Source organism: Micromys minutus (genome assembly GCF_963924665.1).
Source record: "Micromys minutus genome assembly, chromosome: 19".
Lineage (NCBI taxonomy): Eukaryota > Metazoa > Chordata > Mammalia > Rodentia > Muridae > Micromys > Micromys minutus.
Window position 1 is genome coordinate 19,438,058 of NC_137954.1, and position 21,752 is coordinate 19,459,809.

A 21,752-nucleotide genomic window follows, 5' to 3' on the forward strand; every position below is an offset into this window, starting at 1 on the left:
TCTTTCTAGCTTTGTCTGAGCTTTTGGGAGCTGGTTCAACTCAGCTGTTATGGCTCAAAGTCTGTAATTTCTCTGGTTGGCAAGGCTTCCTCTAAACTCTAGAATCTGAACTGCTCTGAACTGCATGCCATGCTCTGTGGTCTTTTAAGTAATCTCTCTTCCACATTTGTTCTGGGGACTCATTATGTCTAATTTTTCTCTAATCTATCAATTTGTCTGCCTCTGATTTAGACATCATTGTTTGGGAGTCAAAGATGGGTACTAAAGGCATATCTGTAGTCTATCCAGAGGGAAGGTGTGTGGCAAATCTGCATTTCAGGAGGATCGTATCTTTGGATGTAATCCCTAGCCAAGGCTATGTTGCTGGATTCAAATCCTCTATGATGTATAAAATATAGATTAAAACACAATGAACAACAAGTTTTCTAGAGTATATACCATCAATATTACCCTGAAGAAGTTAGAGGGGTATTTGTAATAAGAGAATATATATGAAATGTATATTTGGGAAAAATTCATAGACATGGTTTTTGTTCATTTAACATACAATAAGTAAAAATAAACATTTCAAAAATATTATCCCTGAACACTTTTGTTATAACTTTGCTATTCCATAAGCTTTTATAATTTTTGACCTAATCTTAGTGTATGTCTTAAAGACTCTCTTAATATCTACATCGCTTTTTGCTTTGCATGGTAGAAGTATTAACCACACATCTATAGCTGGCAGCATTCAAGGTTGGCTCTGATTTAAGAAACGTAGGTATGTACATACTTTTAGTTATTTGTCTTTTGTATCTCACTTTTTAACCCACTGATATTTTCAAAGGACTTCTTACGGTTTACCACCTAGTTAGCTTAAATAATCATTTGTAATATAACTAGAAATACTTTTATAGAGAGAAAGTCATTTGATAGTTTAGTCCCTGGGAGCTCTGGATGGTCCAGGTAGTTGACATTGTTCATTGTATGGAGTTGCAATCCCCTTCAGCTCCTCAGTCCTTCCTTCTATCTCTTCTTCAGGGTCCTCAAGCTCAGTCTGATGCTTGACTGTCAGTCTGCATTAGTCAGGTGCTGATGGGACCTCTCAGAGAACAGCCATACCAGGCTCCTCTCAGCACACGCTTCTTGGCATCAGCAATAGTGTTGGAGTTTGATGTCTACAGATGGATACCTAGGTGGGGAGGTGTCTGGATCGCCTTTCCTTTGGCCAGCCTGTATTCTATTTTTTCTCCCTGTCTTTCCCTTAAACAGGACCATTCCTGGGTTAAAATTTTGAGATGCATGGGTGACTTCATCCCTCAACTGAGGTCCATGCCTGTCTACTGGCGGTGGTCTCTACAAGGTACATATCCCCTTTGTTGGAAATTTTAGATAATGTCACCCCCATTCAGTCCTGGTAGCCTCTTGCTTCCATGGAGTCTAGGACTTTCGAGTGTTTACCTCTGCTTCCCCATCCCCCACTGCTACATGTTTCTATTCAATTTTCTGACCCTCTGTTCTTCTCTCCTGTACCTACCAATACCTGATCCTACCCCTCCCCCTTTTATCTCTCTCACTCTCCAGTCTCTCCCTTTCTCTACCTCTTATGATTATGTCTTTTCCCATTCTATGTAGGAGTGAAACATCCACACTTTGGTCTTCTTTTTAAGCTCTGTTTGCTGGTTGTATCATGGACATTCTGAGTTTTTGGAGCTAATATCCATATATCAGTGAGTACATACCATGTGTTTTCCTTTGTCTCTGACTTAACTCACTCAGGATGATATTTTCTAGGTCCATTCATTTGCCTGTGAATTTCATGAAGTCATTGTTTTTAATAGCTGAGTAGTAAGTATTCCATTGTGTAAATGTACTACATTTTCTGTATCCATTCTTCTGTTAAGGTATATATGGGTTGTTTCCGGCTTTGAGCTATTATGAATAGCCATCACACAAAGAGTATAATGGAGGGAGCCATGGCTCAAGATAATTATGTGGCAGAGGATGTTCTTATCAATGGGAAGGGAGGTCCTTGGTCTGATGGAAGCATGATGCCCCAGTGTACAGGGATGCTAGAGTGGAGAGGAGGGAGTGGGTAAAGTCGTTTAAGGGCACCCTCATGAAGGCAAAGGAGATGGGGGAGATGAGGGAGATGATAAAGGAAACATAGGGACAAAGAATGGAGCAGAAACTGAAGGAGAGACCATCCAGAGACTGCCCCACCTAAGGATCCACTCCACATGCAGACACCAAACCCAGATATTATTGCTGATGGCAAGAAGTGCTTGCTGACAGAAGCCTGATAAAGCTATGTCCTGAGAGGTTCTGCTAGAACCTGACCAATACAGATGAAGATACTCACAGTCAGGCATTAGACTTGGTAGAGTTAGGGAAATGACTGAAGGAGCTGAAGGGGTTTGCAACCCCATAGGAAGGGCAAGAATATAAAACAACCAGAACACCTAGAACACCCAGGGACTAAACCACAAACCATGGCTCCAGCTGCATATGTAGCAGAGGATAGCCTTATTTGGAATTGGTGGAAGGAGAGGCCCTTGGTCCTGTAAAAGCTCAATGGTCCTGCTTAGGGGAATGCTAGAGTGGCAAGGCAGGAGTGGGTGGGTAAGCACCCTCCTAGAAGCAGGGGAGAGGGGAAGTTAATAGGGAGGGTTGGAGGGAAAACCAGGAAAAGGGATAACATTTGGAATGTAAGTAAATAAAATAACAACAAAACAAAAAAATCTAACCACCATCAGACTGGGCAAAATTACACAGAAAGATCTCAAAAGTTTTCAAGGTTGTTTTCTGTCATAGACAAATTATAGTCTTGTAGCACTGTTTTTCTGCCACAGAAGCAACATAAGAAACAAGTTGTTCATCCCGATGGCTCAAAGTATAAAGGCACTTGTCACCAACGCTGTTGATCTGAGCTGAATACCTTAACCCCAGGTCACATGGTGGAGTGAACTGACACCTATAAGTTGTCTCTGACTTCTGCACAAGGCCATGACAAATGGATGCTTCCTTCCTTTTTTCTCCCTAAGTAAATGTGATGAAAACAGAAATAAACCTTAGGACTAAACTTTGACTAGTACTTGTGTTATTAAACTTCAGATCAAAAGGACACCTACCTTAAAGACCCTCATTTTGTCACTATCAGAACTGACAATGTGGGGCATATTTATAACCATGTAGAACCCTTAAATTATGAACTACAAGTCGGTGTGGGGGGGAAGAACTATATTTGCTGTTTCTATAGCTTGAAAAGTAACTTTACGGTTTTTTAATTATAAAAACATACTGGTTCTATTTTGGTACTCATCGAAAGAACAGTAACAACAACAACAGAAACAATAACATCATCATTATTAGAGACGTCACTTAAAACTAACAAAAATGAATGGAAAAAGGTCATGAGTTTGGAGAAGAGCAGAGAGCCATGTATAGGAGGGTCTGAAGTAAGGAAGGGAAAAAAGGACAGGAAGTAATTATCTGACAATCGCCACAAATAAAAGAAACCAAACATCTCAACAACTTCATCATATAAGTGTTTTGTCTCAATATGTGTATTTTCATTACATGTGTGCCTGCCACATGTGGCAGAAGACTGCAATGAATCCTCAACAATTAGTATGGACATTTATGGGCTATCATGTGGGTGCTAGGAATTCAAGTCCTCTGGGGGGTAGGGAACAGTCCATATTCTTAATCCCTCAGCCATCTCTCCGACACACACACACACAACCTTAATTACATTCTTTATAAATATCTGACAGCATAGTATTATCACTGTCCTTATGGAAGCTGAGGGCACTGAGACTTAGGAAGTAATTTGCCTCAGAAATGGACTCGATAGAAGGAGGCAGACCTGGAGCCATTTCCTCATCCTCCCAGTTAGCCTGTTTGTCAATCCTAGCTTATTACCTTGGCTTTAATAAGGCCTGTTACTCCTGTGGTACTACATCGACTAACACTATTGGCATTTACCACACGGGACTTAAAGTAACTATAATTACATAAACTACAATTAATTTCCTCAATTGTACTAGCCTTAATTCAGTTGTTACATAAGGCAACTGGCTACTTCATTGTACAGGACAATATAAACATATCTTCCTCACAGAAATGTCAATTACACAGTCATATGGACGAGAATGTCATATATGAAACGGGAGGCTCCCTGCACTGCAGACACGCTTGACTGCAGAAACTGTATTAATCATGATTCATAAAAACACTTTCCTTATGCTTATTCACTACAGCCGAAGGGTAAATATTTGCCAGTAATAAAATATTTACCAAGAGTCTACAGGTATATAGAGATAATGTAGAGTCACATATTTAGCACAATGTTTTGAATATACAAGTAGAATAAATCAAATTAATGAATATTGAATTGACCTTACTTTTGAAAAGAATCTTGAACCCTTTCCAGTAATACTGGATCAATTAATAAATACTTACTGATAATAGTTCACAAGCTAATACCATATATGTGACATTATTTACAGTTCAGTTGACATGACAATAGAATAAATGAATAGAATTCTTATATTTAAATTAAATCAGTACCTGCATTACTGACATTCTGTGCATTTGCTTCTATTTTATTGCTAACGTATCATTAATCATATATTCAAACAGTACACAAACTTCTTAGCAATAATTCTTCCTGAACTACAGCCTTAAGACTTAAAGATTGGACTGTTTCCATTTTTTAGCAATTTAGTATATCATTAATTGTGATCTTGGAGAAACTGTCTTAAATAATTCTTGGAAATAATAGAACACAAAGAAACAGATTTGGAGATGGTAGAACATGGCACAGCTTGTTCAGTTTTAGAACTGTAGGGTGGATTTGCACAGAGAGAACCAAATTGTAAGAAGACAAATGTTTGTCAGGTCACCATGATGGGGCAGCATGTAAAATATATGCAAAAAACACATTGCATGTGTTTTGTACTGATAAAAACCTCAGTAACAATATATACTATATATATGTGTGTGTGTGTGTGTGTGTGTGTGTGTGTGTGTGTTTGACAAAGTGGAAGGAAACCCTTTTCTAAGTTCTGGTAGCCCTGAGAAAGATTTAGGATCTGTCTAATGTGGCTTGCCTTCTTTGATCAAACCTGAGACATTGTTAACAACAGGACATGGCGGTATTCAGCCGCATTCTTTCCAGTGATATAGATGGGTTATTTCTAAATAGCATTGATAAATGGAAGGTCCCCATTTCAGTGCTGTGATTCCTTCCTTGGTGTCTAGAACAAGATTTGGTAAATTTGTCACTTCTTCACAGTTCAGATCTTCAAAAGATACAACATGCTATTATTCTGAGGTAATGTCAGAGGTGGAAGCATTCTGATATAAACACCAATTTCTTTGTTTTGGAATCTCGGTGCCTTAGTGAGATATGGCCAACCCTTCTACAGCTTCTAGGATCTTGAAGACCAAAGTTTCCCATTGTAGAAATACCCTGAAGAAGCATGCTTGCTCATTAGATGAGTTTAAGCAAAGGTATAACTTACAGATTATCTTTCTTGTCTTGTAAATTGTATGTCTTTTCTTATGAATAAGAGCATGCAGATATTATTTTATCTTTGAGGCAAAAGATAAAACTCAAGCTTAACAAATCTGTGTAATGTATAGTTGTGAGAAGCCATTATAATAACACTTAAATGTCCCAAAGATCTTCTAAAGAACCCAACAGCTATTTAATAAGATTAATTTCAAACATTGGATTTTTGTCAGTATCCCTAAACATGAGGTTAAGTGAGCTCTGATTTATACTTAATTTATTTACTTCTGTTTGTGGATTTTATGCCTACATGCAAATCTGTGTACCATGTTCATGCAAAGTCTACAGAGGCTAGAAAAAGTTATCATATCCCTGGATCTGGAATTGCCATGTGTTTTGCTCTATCAGAGGGTTACTTGGGACCAAATTCATGTACTTTGAAAGAAAAATAAGTATGCTTAACTAGTGAGTCATCTCTGATGCCCCACATTTAAGCAGATCATTTGAGTGGGCATTACTAAAAGAATATTGACCAGAAGTTATGAATATATTCCCTGGAAAGCCTATCTGGTAGCTTGCCCTGCTCCAGTTTCCTTTCATTATGGTCACTACATTTTCTAATTTATGGTAGAGAAGAGAAGAGGTACTCATTTCCCTCATTCCATCCCTTATATTTGTCACCAGTTGTCTAAACCTCTGGAATGAGGGGAAGTGGAGGATGACAAAAATGACAGTCCCAACTCTTTGATTCCATAATTAACTCCCAGTTCTTAAGTATATTACTATTTTCTCTCCAGTATAAATAGAACATTGTGCTTTTCCTTCGTGCTGTCTGACATGACAAGCAAACCGTATTTTATAACAGCATTGATTGAAGTATCGTTTCTACAAATTACAGACTCTTCACAAGAAACTGCCACTCTTTTGACTGATTCTCTGCTTCCCAGGATGTTCACTACAAATTTGACTTGATAAAATCATTTCCAGGCAGCCTAGCCTTTAGATGAGAGAATTGTTGTGATATCCTTTGCCCCAAATATCAGAAAATTCTGAATAGGTGTTCTAATATAAATGTGAGTTGTGCCTTTGACAAGCATTCTATTCAGTCACAGTTCCCGAAGTTGCTAGGTTGACCCCACTTAAACAGCACCATGCCCTTTCACAGAGCAGTTGAAGGCTGCTCAGCAACTCTAGTGTCAGAAAAAGAACAAGAACGAGTATGTCTCTTGTCTAGGTCAGGACAAATGTCAGGGCCCATGAAGGGCAGATATCGTGATGGGATTTGAAATGAAGGGCTGGGGCAGTATGCCTGTGTCTGTGGAACAGAGGGATAGGGCGCAAAGAACAGAGGAAGCAAAGTCTAGAGCTTCTACCTGATTTAGACATAAAACAGTTCCTAAGGAGTGTCAGAAGAGACTATGAACATGAAAGTAGCTTTTCCTTTTGCCTAAACAAGTCACATTATTCAGCTTCCAATGATTGAAATGGAATCCTTTGAGTATGAAGGAATAGGCAGAGGAGTTCTGGCAATGTCTGGATACAAAGGGAATCAAAAACAGAAATAGTACCAGGGAGCTCAGGAATCTATGGTTTTCTATTGTCTTGGTGAAAGGTGCCATAGTTGACAGTTCTCTGCTTTCTTAGGTTAATGCCTGCCAGGAGACTGTGGCATAACATACTCCTCACTCTTCTCATGATAAAGACTCCGTTTCTGAGATCGTCAAGCTGTGCGAAACAGATAAGCATTAAAGGACAAATTCTGATCCCGCTTCCTCACTCTTTGACATTCCCTGAGTAAGCACAGGTAGTCCTGTTGTTTTGATACAGGTGATTTATGTGAGCACTACTGAATAATGCAGGAGGTCTGAGGGCTTTATTGCTAGAAGATAGATATTGTGTTCTTTGAATGTACTCCTTTAGTGAGTGCCCTGTGCGCATTTCAAAAATGGGGTGATTATCAGTGGTGAGACTCACAACTCCTGGATTAAATTTTACATCACTGAGGTGTAAACTTATGTGTAAACACCATATGCAGTTCAGGATTGTACATTATACATAAAATATAATGCCTCCATTATATTGTTGCTGGACATTTCCAAAAATACCGGGACATGTTTATTTTATATAATATTTTATTTCTTTACATCTCAAATAATGATCTCATTAAGACAATCCAGTAGAAAGCTACATAAATAATTATTTTATCTATAAAATAACAACTCTAGGGAAAAAATGAGACTATTGACTTGAAATATAAATTCTTCCATGTGTGACCTGCCATTTAAAATATCAAAAAAAGATGTTTTCATAATTTATAAAATAAAAATTAATTAAAATATTTTAAAGTAACATAAAATGAATTGAACATATTGATACATGCATTGCAATTGTACATAGCTTAATACATATAGCAATTATAAAAAAGTATTTCATACAGAAAATCCATGCAAATTTAGGTATTATTCAATAATTTTTGCCTATATAAGTTGTAATATATTGCGATATATTATTCACAGCATGGATTAAATTTATAATTATAAATTTCTATAATTATCATGTGTCATAGATTCAGTCTCTTTTTGACATAAGAAATTACTAACTATACATGTAGATGATTATACATTTTAGGTACATTATAACTTGACATGAATTCTGAGTAGAAATGGTGGGTGAAGAAAGAGATGGTGGGACATGAGCTCTGGGACTGACTAATAAAGATAACAGCCACATCCAAATGTGCTTAGTACAAATGCTCTGTCCTCCATGGTTGAAGCCTTTATTCCCTAGAATAGAAGTGACATTTCCAAAGACTTTTAATGGGGTTGACCCATTTCTGACAGTGTACCCTGGTAAGCTCTAGGCAGAAAAGAATGTGCTGTGTCAACATAGTATCCAGACAATGCTGGGATTTGCCTGGTCTATTCTTTGTCTTTCCTCCACTCTAGTTCTGCGACTAATAATCACAGAGATGTGCTTGGCAGCAGTTAAACACAGTTTTTTTTTTTTTTAAACTGTGGTGGGGGGAGCATTTTAAGTATATTTCATGCTTTTGACAAAATCAAAAGGACCACAGGTTTTGTTTTGTTTTCTGATGCTGTGTTAAAATGCTGTTCTGGAAGCAGCTTGGGGAAAGGGGTTCATCTGAGCTAAAAGCTGCAAGTTGTAGTAGCGACATTACAGAAGCAGGAGCCTGAGAACATGGGCCATGCTACATCCAAGGTCAAATTGAACAAACATTGAACCAATATATCTGTGTGTTAGTGCTCAGAGTGCTGTCTCAATGTGTATTCCAACCACACTTCATCTCATAATGGTGCTACCCATATTTAGAGTGGCTTTCCCACCTAAATTGAGACAAGTAGAAAAAAAATTATCACACTCATTCCTTCTGGGTATCCCAAGTCAAACGATTCCTCATCGAGGTTCACATACTACACCATATCCTATCAACTCTCTTTCATACCAATGAAACATCTTTTAGTGAACTTCAGTGTAACAGATGTGCTTAAGAGGACAATTAATTTACATACACTCAAACAGCAGCTAATCACTAAAATTTCATTTGTCAGTCTTCCCATACTCAAACATCTACTTTGCACAATAATAAAAGAACTCGCTGGGAGAAATTGTGATATTCTCCATGCATTTTTTTCTAATGTCAACATAGTGAAAACTGTTTGATAATACATACTATAAACGCACACAAAAGCATTTAAATCTTATGTGGGTATATGTTTCCTTGTATACATAAACATACACATATGAGATAGTCTACTGAGGGTAAGAAGCCAATCTTGTTAGTCCCCATTTAATTTTGAAACTATCTCTCATAGGTTTGGAGCTATCCAATTTAGCTAGACTATCTAGATCAGTGATGTGCAGTCTATCAACCACCCCACACTTTGATAACTAGCTTACATCACTACTGGCTAAATTTTACATGGATTCTGGAGAGTCATATCAGGTCCTCTTACAATAAGCAGTTTACAGACTGAAACATCTTTACAGATGCCTAGACTTAAGTCCTTATTCCCCCCAAAATATATTTGTTATGCCCCTCAACTACTCATTTCTCCCCAAATTACTATAATGTTATTTCTTTTACAAAGGCTTAAAGAGAAATGTATGATTAATAAATTTTAGTATGTAGGAAGAGGATACAGAATAATAACCACTGGTTGACAGAGTAGGGGACAGGTTAGAGGAAGGTTGGGAATAAGAACAGGACGTACCAAATTTGGGGGGTGGGCAGAGGAAGAGAGTACTGGTATAAACAACTGCATTGTGACAGAGCTACTGGAACAAGCTAGAAACCTAAGGCAATGGGAAATCCCAGGAATGTATTAGGGTGACACTAGCTAAGACCCATAACCAGAGAGGATACAGAGCCTGAACCGGCCCTCTTCTATAACTATCCAAGACTTTCAATGAAGGGATTAGGACACCAACCCAGTCACAAGACCTTTGGCCTACAATGTGTTTTGCCTACGTAATGTACAGGGGTAAATATGGAGAAGAAATAAAGGCAATGGCCAACCGATGATGGAACAAGCTTGAGACTCTTGCTATGAGTGGGTGCCCATTCCTGGTATGTTAATGATATTTTACTACACTTGCAGACAGGAGCCGAGCATGACCATCATCAGAGAGGCTTCATCCAGCAACAGACATAAACAGATGCAGGGACCCATAGCCAAATATTAGGCAGAGCTTGGGGAATCTTGCAGAAGAAGTGGAGGAAGGACTGAAGATACCAGAGGGGTCGAGTAATCTATAGAATCAAGTAATCTGGGCCCAAAGGGACCCACAGAGATTAAACAACCAACCGGAGAACATGCATTTAACTTTCCTAGGCCTTCTGAACATATATGAGAGCTGTGTAGCTTGGTTTTTATGTAAGACTTCGAACAGCAGGGGCAGGGGATTGTCTCTGACTGTTGCCTGCTTTAGGAACCATTTCTTCAAACTGGGCTTCCTTGTCTAGCCTCAACAGGATAAGGTGAGCCTAGTACTGTTGTAACCTGTGATCCAATGGCTGATTGATAAGCAGGGAAGGCCCCTCTTTTTCTGAAGAGAACAGGTGATAAAGTGGATGGGATAAAGAAGGAAGGTCTGTTGAGGGGGAATGGCTTAGAAGAGAGAAGAGGGGGAGAAACTGCCATCAGAAAATAAATAAATACATTCATTACTAAAATAAAAAGAAAATTGTCTATGACCTCTTACAGTCTTTGCAAATGTCTGTTATGTAATAAGGTGTTACAAGACAAATTGAAACAATATTTATCATAGCATATTCTTCATAATAAAAAACTATTACCTTTTCCTTCTTTTTATACACATGTTGTCTTATGGTTCAGGATGGATACTCGTTTAACTTGCTGTGTACTTTAGCATAAACTTGAATTTCTAACACTTTCCTTGCTAGCATCCTGGGTGTGGAAATAGGGGGATATGTCAACATATATAGCTTTATTTAAGAGCTGGAGCCAATGCCAGAGCTTATTGAATATAAAACAGGTATTCTACCAACAGGATACATTGGATATTTAAGCCACTTGAATCCAGGGATGCTCTGTGTTTTTGTACCTCGAAACTAACCAAGAGTATAATTTCTGTTGTGCAATGAAAAGAATACTGTTTCTGTCTAACTCCTCTTCCTTCTTCATAATATAACTGATGGATGAAAATTATCTTTGTCAAAGAAATGTGGAAAGGTTAACTAGACATTGTGCTGTTGCACGTTGGAAACTATATTTTAATTTATCTGGACAGTGGATTAAAAGCCTCCATAATTAGAATCATGTGTAGGTCTATAAATGCATGTTGGTAAACCTCACACCCCCCCCATGCACAATTAAGTGCCATTCAGAACATTTCAGATGCAGCTTATGATTTGCAGTGAAACATACCAACATTCTTATGAAGTCAAATATAGTATGGTAGGCTAGCACACTTATGTTTTAAATAATGATATTTATTCTTATTAGACTATAATTATGTCAAAACTCATAGCTCTGTATATAATATAATTTTAAAGTTATCAATTCTTTTGTAAAACAATACAAAAACAACATAAAGAAGAACAAACATGTTTCAAAAGGATACAAGCCATCTTACCCAAACAGAATTGCTATTTACAATATTTACTTCTTATTTTATCCAGATCACCTAAAACATTTAGTCTTCCAAAATAGAACAACCTTTCCCAAAAAATTTTTATGTACATAGTTAGATGACTTCAGTTGTCTCAGACATCCTCACACACAAATGCGATTGTTTTCTGCATAGGCCATAACTCTCAGAATTGCAGTCGTCATTATCAAACATGTGACTTCACAAATATTTTGACATTAATGTCACCCTCCTAATAAGTCAGATTCTTGAGAATTGTCCACAATACCCAGAATTTTCACCAAATACTTTATCACATAATTCTTTGAGTCAAACATTAGAGCAATACCAATATCTAAATGAACGTGGGTATTCTAAGAAACCAAATCTTAACATTAAAAAACTAACAATTTCTCTAGATATCAAGAAATACTGTAGCACTATTCAAATAAGATATTACTTTTGAATGATAGTGTTTTATGTCAATGTAACAAAAAATAATCATTTGCATGAATCATAATACTGCAAGAAGTTCAGTGGCTAAAAACATACTTAAATGTGATATAATTTTATTTAAAACCTTTGGTTATTATTTTAGAAGTACTTACATTAAATGTGAAAATTAATTTAAAGAATATTTTAATTTTTTTATATAGAAAAAAATAATTTAACAAGATTATTGGATAGTGGAACAGGAGTAAAGCTCAGAGGGCCAGGATACTTAATAGACAACTGTAGCCTCTGATTGTGGGAGGTGAAGGGACTCTTTAGAAATTACCACAAATCTGAGAGGTGAGAGACTCTCAGGACTCAATGGGGGGTGATCTTAGCCAAAATGACAAACAGTGGGGAAAGGGAACCCAAAGAGTCCCACTTGATAGACAGGGCCTCATATACGGGACAGAGTTACCAACTCACTGTCAAAATTTCTGACCCAGAATTGTTCCTATGTAAAAGAACTTCAGGGACAAAAATGGAGAAGAGACCAAAGGAAAGGCAGTGTAGTGTCTGGCCCATCTTGGGATCAATCCCATGGGTGGGGGTCGGTGCACCCAGGCCTGACACTATTATGAATGCTATGATGTACTGCCAGACAGGACACTAGCATAGCTATCCTCTCAGAGGCCCTACCATCAGCAGATTGAGATGGGTGCAGACACTTAAACTCAACCACTGGACTGAAGTCAGGGACTCCTGTGATTGCATAATGGGAAGGATTGAAGAAACAGAAGGGAAGTGAGACCCCATAGGAAGAGCAGCAGTTTCAAATAATCAGGACCCCTGTGAGCTCCCAGAGACTGAGCCACCCAGCAGACAGCGTAAGGGGGCTAGTCCAAATTCCCTAGCACATCGATAGCAGAGGACTGCCTGCTCTGATCTCAGTGGGAGAAGATGTGCTGAATTCTACAGAGACTTGAGATCCCAGGGAAGTGGGATGGGTGGGGATGGGAAGCAAAGGAGAAGTGGAGCACCTTCTCAGCAGCAAGGGAGAGAGGGAAGGAGATGAGCAACTGTGGGAAGGGCACTGGGGAAGATGGGGACAATGGGTGGAACGCATGTAAAATAATTTTAAAAAGTCATACGATTCTAATATTATTATAACATAAAAGAAAACATATTCCTTTGTTACCTAACATAAATACAGAAATTCCACAAAAGGTACACAATGTGTCCTATGTAAGTTTGTAAGTTTTAGTTGTATTGTCTTATTTTAGATTTCTTATTCCAGTCTTTCAGCTTCCTTCCCTAACCATCTTACTTTTCATTTTTTTCCTTTCATTACTTTTACTAAGTAGCTATTAGGTCTGAAAAGACATTCACTTAGTAGAAAACTATCCTAGAAAAAAAAAACTTGAAATAATAGTGATGGTATAGGAATCACTATATTTTCAACATAAGCACTTACTATCACTCCATCAACTCTACAATAACTGGCTCCCAAATGACATTATCATTATGTCACTTGGCATTATTATTATTCTTATCTGAACACCAAATTTCCATATTTTAAATCACATGCCTGGATAACTATGAAATTAAAAGTTGCATCTTTAAATCTATATTCTACAAATAGTGTGAATATGAACAATTATCTCAATAAGTTAACAATGTCAATTGTATTTTTGGCAAAGCCCCTTAAAGTATTTTTTTTCAGGGTGCATAAATTTCACTGAGTAAACACAAAGTAGGTATAAATCACTGAATATTTTATGTAAAACTTGCATACAAGTTATCGATCTCAAATAAATTATAAGCTACTGAATTGCAACAGTAGCTCTGAATATTTTATTGGCACATTTTAACTATAGATTTGCTAAAATTCGTGATTATGTAAACAAGTATTCTATTAGAATCTGTATGATTCTGTATGTAACAAACAGGAAGTGAAAAAATCATTGTAAAACTTATATAGATAATAACTCAATTTGTTAGCATTGTGTCTGTGGCATTAAAAATGTTCCCTGGATGGCACCAAAATATCCTTAGAATTAGTGTCTGTGCTCAGTGAGCTACTAAATGGGAGAAACTGAAACTGAATACATTAGATTGTTCTCCTAAACTCAGGTGGTCCTGTGAAAATCTGAAGATTAGTAGAACTAGATAGAATAGCTTGAGCATGACTAAGCTCTGTCAGGCATGAGCACTGTCATGTCGTTGCAGGCATTTGATGATCTGGCCCACCCAGCTGCAACTACCAAACAGAATTTTTACGCCAGCTTCCTATCTCTGTTTTCAGTCACTGAGCATTTTCTTGGAGTGTGCTTCTGTTAAGCTGAGATATAGTGTTCTGCTCTCTTTTACACAGCACTTATAAAACCTGTAAATAAAAGTGAAGGTATTTCAGAGAGGTCACTTCTAATGAAATGAGTATGCAGTTAGATGTCGCAGACCCTTCTGCGCATGCACACACGTGTATTACATCATACACTAGTTCTCACTTTGTTCTTACCAGTCAGGTTCTTTAATCCAAGTTCTTGAAGTCCAAAGTTGCCATCTTTCCTGTAGTTTAAGAAGATCGCTAAGGCATAGCGATCTTCATAAAGTTTGGTCCCACGAATAATGCGTAAATTCTCCAAAGGCAGGTAACGAAACTGGTTGAGGGCCACCAGCACATAGCCCGTGACTTCTCGGATAGACTGGGAAAACACAAACAAATGTCTGTCTTAGAGATAATGAATTTAACTTGACAGGTTATAGTGCAGTCATTCAAATAATAATGAGTTGATGCTAAGTTTCAGCTCTTAATTTAATATACTAATTTCCTCATGATATTCATATCCATTTTGAATTAATAGAGGATCACAAAGGGTTTGAATTTACTTTGAATATGCTGTATTTCTTTTTAAAAGTCATGAATGTGGTTATACTAAAATAATAGATTTTATTTTATGAGACAATCTTCACACCTGAGACAAGAATGCTGTTAAAGGGATCAAGGTGTCATTCATGGATAAGCCACAATGATGTGACATCAAACTACCAGTCAATCCACAGACAAGATGCAGGTTGAGATGCGTTCCAAAGTAGAACCAGTTTGCATTGGCTGAAGACTCTGGAACACAGTTTTAATTGCTCTATGAGCTAATACATAGTTTTACCAAGGTGGCTTGATACAAACTTATCTAAAATGAAATAATCAGTAGTCTTCCTTTACACAAATGATAAAGAAATCAGGAAACAACATCCTTCACAATAGACACAAATAATATAAAATATATTGGTGTAATTCTAACCAAGCATGTGAAAGACCTGCATGACAAGAAGTTCAAGTCTCAGAAGAAATAAATCGAAAATATTATCAGATTTTGGAAAAATCTACATGCTCAGGGAATAATATAGGGAAAAATGGCCACCTTACCAAAAGCGATCTACAGATTCAATACAATTCCAATAAAAATTTCAACATAATTCTTTATAGATGTTGAAAGAATAATTTTCAACTTCATATGGAAAAAAATAGCTAATGCCATACAATAAAAGAACTTCTGTGAATACCATCATCTCTAATGTCAAATTGTACAACAGAGCAATAGTGATAAAAAAAAACAACCCTGCATTGTATTGTTATAGAAACAGACAGGTTGATCAACAGAATTCAATTGAAGACTCACAAATAAACTCATCCACCTTTAGACACTTGATTTTTGACATAGAAATCAACACCATACAGGGAAAAAGAAAACATCTTCAATAAATGGTGCTGGTCTAACTGAATATCTACATGTCAAAGAATACAAATAAGTCCGTATTTAACAGCCTGCACAAAATTTAAGTTCAAGTGGACCAAAGACTTTTACATAATACCTAATACACTAAATCTAATAGATGAGAAAATGGGAAATAACCTTGAACATTGATTTAAAAACATTCTGAACAGGACACCAATTTCTCAGGTACAAGTATCAACAGTTAATAAATAGAACCCCATGAAACCAAAAAGCTTCTCTAAAACAAAGAACACTATCATTAAGAGAAAAGATTTTTCTATAGATTGTGAGATTGCAGAAAACCAAAACAAAACAAAAAATAAATGAACAAAAGCAAAAACCTTGATTAACCCTACATCTAACAAAGGACAAATATGTAAAATATATTAAAAATTCAAGAAGTTAGACATCAACAAGTCAAATAACACATGCATGGTGTGTACTCACTAATAAGTAGATATTGATAAAGAGTACAGAATAATCAAGATATAATCCATAGAATTTAAGAAGGTTAAGAAGTCAAAAGACCCAAGTGAGAATGCTTCAACCCCATTTTTGAGGAAGAAGAAGGCAATCACAGGAAGCAGAGAGAAGGAGAGAGGGACTTGGGTGGGAAAGGTAAAAAGGGGAATATTGGAGGGAGTGAAACCCTGAGGGCCAGCAGAATAAGTGGAAATATGTAACCAAGGGAAGTAGGAGGTGGGAAGACAGTCAAGAATGTACCAGAGACTTGGGAGGTAAAAACTCCCAGGACTCAAAGGGAGGGACCTTAGATTAAAGGCCCAACAGTAGAAAGAAGGAACTAGTAGACTCTACCTCTAGTGGAAAGACAGGGTATCAAGTGGGGAGATGGAGTTACCATCCAACAGTCAAAAACTTTAACCCATAATTGTTTCTGTCTTTAAAAAAACCCACAAAGTCAAAAAGTGGAGAAGTGACTAGTAACTAGCCCAACTTGGGATCCATCTCAAGGGGAGGTTTCAAGGCCTGACACTATTACTGATACTATGATGTGCTTGCAGACAGGAGCCTAACATGGCTGTCTTCTGAGCGGCTCAAAGGCAGCTGACTAAGACAGAAGCAGATAATTACACCTAACCAATGTACTGAGGTAGGAGAACACTGGGATTAAATTAGGGAAATGCTGGAAGAAGTTGAGGAGGACAACTCTATAAGAAGACCAGCAGTCAGTTAACCTGGACCCCTGAGCCCTCTTAGACACTGAGACACCAACCAGGCAGCACACACTAGCTAATATAAGGCCCTTGGCACATATACATCAGATGACTGCCTGGCCTGACCTCAGTTAGACAAGATGCACTTTACCCAGGCCCCAGGAAGTAGGGACATCCTCTTGGAGAAGGGCAGTCAGGGGGTGGGGGTGGGGGAAATGAGACAATTTAGGAGGTGCAGACAAGGAGGAGGATAATAACTAAACTATCAAGAAAGATTAAAGATAAGTATTAAAAATATTGGGGCATTAAGCTAAATAGAAAATTCTCAACAGAGGAATCTCAAATAACTAAAATCAACTTAAATAAGTACCTTTAGTTATCAGGAAAATGTAAATCAAAATTACAGTGAGATTCTATCTTACACACACCAGATAGCTGAGATTAAAAACTCCCAGCACAGCCCATGCTAATGAGTGTGTGGGACACGGGAGCACTCCTCCACTGCTACTGGGAATGCAAACTTGTAAAACCACTCTGGAAATTAATCTTCGAAAATTGGGAATAGTTCTACCTGAAGACCCAGCTATACAGCTCCTAGGCATATACACAAAGGTGCTGCACCAAACTACAAGGGTACATGCTCCTTTATGTTCATAGCAGCTCTGTTTATAATAGCCAGGAACTGGAAACAACCTAGATACCCCTCAAAGAATAGATACAAAAAGGTGGTTCATTTACACAATAGAATACTGTTAAGCTATTAAAAGCAAAGACATCCTGAATTTTGCAGGTGAATAGATGGAACTAGAAAATACCATGCTGAAATAGAGATTTTTGATCCATTTCTGTGAGCAAATATTCTGAAATAGCTCAAAATGAAATTCTGACACAGATCACTGGCTAGGTTGCATATGCTGAGTGCAAACAGAATATCAGGCGAGGGGAATTCCTAATCCTTAAAAACCCTCAATTCCATGATTTATGCTAATGTTGGCCTATTTGGATAACAAGAGCAACATCAAGAAGTATAGAACAACTTTTGAACTATCTTTTAATCATGTCTGTTCTTCCTTGTGCCAGTCAGAAAGAATCTCAGTAACATAACACTTTTATTATTCTGCAACTTTGTTATGAAAATCAATACAATTTTGCTATACAGAAACATATACAATGATACTATTATATACAGTATTATATTTTTATATTAGCTAATATCAACGCTACAATGAAAAAGCACATTAGCCTGAGGTAGGAGCTAGCCTGACAGGCAAATTTGCCTTAATTCTAGCCTTTGTCCTTCCTACTTATGTAAACTTGACTAAGCTTTTAAGTTTTAAAAATCTTCAGTCTTTTCATCTTTAGAAAATTTGTAAAAATATAACTAATACAAAGCTATTACAGGCATTGTAAGATAGAAATATGTGTAGAGCAAATTGTATTTAATAGATGTGAGCTATTATAAATATTACCTCAGAAAATAGCCAGGCAGACAAATTATTTCTGGACAATTAGTTGAAGATGTAGTGGTCATAATATCATAGCATAAGAACTATTGTGTTCAATCTCCCAATTATATAATCTTCAGCATGCTTATATTTTACCTTTAATGTTTACAACTTATTTCTAAAATTTAGAAATGTCTCCTACTTTTTTCTGTATGCATATTTCAGCTATTCCTACTGACCCTGGTGTTGAATAGACATTCATTAATGGGTGTTTAATAGATTAGAATTGAAATCTCGGATGCTTTTAAGTCCTTGTAGCTATTATTTTCCACAGAAAATGACTTGGTGAGCTTGCTGCTAATAGAAAAGATTGAAAGATGAAATCATGGTTTGTACTTATGGACCACTGTAACAAATAGAAGTCACTAGAATGTTCACTAAAGAGAAAACATTCTCAATGTTTTTATCTGAAGAGGTTCAGAGCCAGAAATGTGCTTTGTCTTGTCAACTACAAAGGGTATGAGTACCTGTCGATGCACCATCCTCATGGAGAGACAGCATCTGCTCCATAAGACAGATTGTTTCCCATTGTCTACACTGGCTCTGCAGCAGCTCTGTTCATGGAGTTAAAACTGAAGGTCATTAGGGCCTTGAGTGATTGAGGAATCTCCTAACCAATGAGAATGCATCTTTACTTCTTAACATATATGAAGAAAATCAAGGATAGAAATGAAAAGTCTGCTGGTCCAGTATGCCATCACTGTAAATGCTGAGTATTCCAGAAAACCCTAATTTGTTATTTACAAACTAATGACTTATTTCATAGTTCTTTATAAAACTATTTTTAAATTGATGCAGCTTCTGTTTTGATATTCCCTCCTTTTTCCCCCTTCCCTCTCTCCCTTCCTCCATCCTTGCTCTTTCTTTCCTTTCCTCTCTCTCTGCCTCTCTCTCTCCCTCCCTCTCTCTCTCCCTCCCTCCCCCTCTCTTTCCCTCCTTCTCTCTCTCTCCTTCCTTCCTTCCTTCCTCCCACCCCCTCCTTCCCTCCCTCCCTTCCTTCCTTCCTTCCTTCCTTTATTGCTCCCTCCCTTCCTTCCTTCTTTCCTTCTTAGTGGAAAGAAATAATAGTTTCCCAAATGTGTCCTGATCTGTCTTAAGATTCATCTGCATTAAATTTATGCTTCTTGATTTACTTTTTCATATAAGCATTTCTTGGAGATTCCTGCTTCTTTCCTATTTATTTACTTTTAAAAACATCCTTAGCTAGTGAAAATGGTTCTGAATTGTTCTACTGCTGTGCTCTATGTACCCAGACCTAATGAGAAATTACCCTAAACACTAACACATTCTGTGAGTAAGGGCATTCATAAATACAATAATGATTAGCATGTTGAGGAGACTGGAAGTTAAATGACTGTGATATCATGAGGAGAGGGAATAGAAAACTCTAGTGACAGGAAAGAGGATGGCTGAGGGATAGGAAGTTGCCTCGGCTGATAATGGATGCAGAAATTATGCCTTCTCTGACGGTGACAAATGTAGCAGCAAATTGTAGCTTCTGTATCAGTAAGATTTTCTATTAACTTCCCTAAGGCAATTACTTTCTGTCCCTACCCCTCCTATCATGTCTAGGAATATATAAAGCAGACGCATTCTTAACGATGACATAATATTAAGAAATTTACAAGAAAAAATTAATAAGCTAATAAAAAGCATTCTACATCCCTTCTGCTAGTGAGATACGGTTATTTTTGCTTTGGAGTTCTGCTTTCAGAATTCTACTGTTCGAAACGCATCCCTATACCACTCTGAGAAGCTAGGACTCAATATCTGATCTAATTATATTTCAGGAAAAAAAAAAGAGCATGTTAAATGTCATGTATCTAACTGCATTAGTGTAGAATTCTTGCTCACTCTACCCAATAAGAAGTAACACTGAAGGATCAGAAATTCTGATCCCTGTCATCCCAAAAATACTACACCATGTGCTAAGCTGGCCATAAGCCTACAAACCTATGGGTTTTTCCTTCTGTGGTAACCACTTATCCAGCACTCAACACAAACATGACTTATTTGCAATGAATACCTTCAACCCACTGTAAACAGATGTGCTACTCTACTTCTCCAGAAATAACCATCTGTCCTGTGTCAAGATATTGTCCTGAAAAGAGTGGGGGAAGAAAACTTAATGGTACTAATTCAGGTTGGTTTCCAGTTGTTTCTTCTTTCCCTGATTTTATACAGACCGTACCACTGATTCATAGAGGTTTGTTAAAAGTATATGTGGCTCTAAAAATACCTCTTCACTTTGCATGTCTTAATAGCAAACTGTAATGAAACTGTATGAAATCAAACTGAAACAAGAACATCGTTTTGTAATAAGCAGAGTCTGAGCCCATCCTAGAAATTGAGCTCAGCTAATCACAGCATACCAACACATCAAATATGCCCATAAAATGGTCCATCCTGCAAAGAAGAAGAGTGGAGAATAGTAACTAGTCTTATGCCTTCTTGGTGCCATTTCCACTACTTGCCTAAATGCACCGCTTTCCATTTTGCTAATCCAGCTTGCCCACCTTCTTCAGATATACTTAATTATTGCAAATAATCCTTTGTGCTGAATTTCTGCTTTTTTAAATTTGCCTAAATATATTTCTAATGAATTACACAAGTTGAAATATGACCTTTATAGCCCTTTATGTAGTCATACAAGCACCCTGATTTCATTGTGTTCTCATGATGAGTCATGACATTAGAATTCTATCATCCATAAATAAATATTTATATGTAAAATACATGCCTATCTTATAATACAGGCCAGCTTATATTTTAAAATTTTAATTTTAATGAATATTTTTAAAATTTTATAATTATGCTTTTTGGTAAATTAATATTTTTATGTCAAGTATATTTATTAGGCCCCAGTGAACCATGGTATCAAATATTATTTGGTGAGAAACATTGTCTATATGCAAAGGTAGTAATAATAATTGAAAAAAAACCTTTAAATGAAATAAAATTATAAAATGGTTTTAGTTAAACTTGTCAATTTTGGTTGTTAGTCTGATCTTATGAAGACAAGAAGATTCACTATAAGCCTAGGAGAGAGGTATCCCTTGTAAGATAGCAAGTTCTGCTGACATGTAATCATGTGCTTTTAGCCTCAGCTAAAGGTTGAGAAGCACACTGCCTGATATCACAGAATCAAAGACCCTGTCAGCACCTTCAGTCCTTTCTAAGGCTCCTCCATTGTGGTCCTATTGCTCAATCTGATGGTTACCTGCAAGCATCCTCATCTGTATCAGTATGGCTC

General features: G+C 37.1%; 1 protein-coding gene across 2 annotated transcripts in view; it reads right to left on the minus strand.

Annotated features, from left to right (window-relative positions):
• Window positions 1-21,752, minus strand: part of ERBB4 (erb-b2 receptor tyrosine kinase 4) — a gene marked incomplete at both ends in the record, with an annotated part of 1,001,312 nt that overhangs the window by 457,402 nt on the left and 522,158 nt on the right. For both annotated transcript variants that reach the window (XM_080932825.1, XM_080932824.1), the window contains one exon: window positions 14,562-14,748. In XM_080932825.1, coding sequence (XP_080788951.1) covers window positions 14,562-14,748 — 187 coding nt within the window. The remainder of the gene's footprint in view (window positions 1-14,561; window positions 14,749-21,752) is intronic.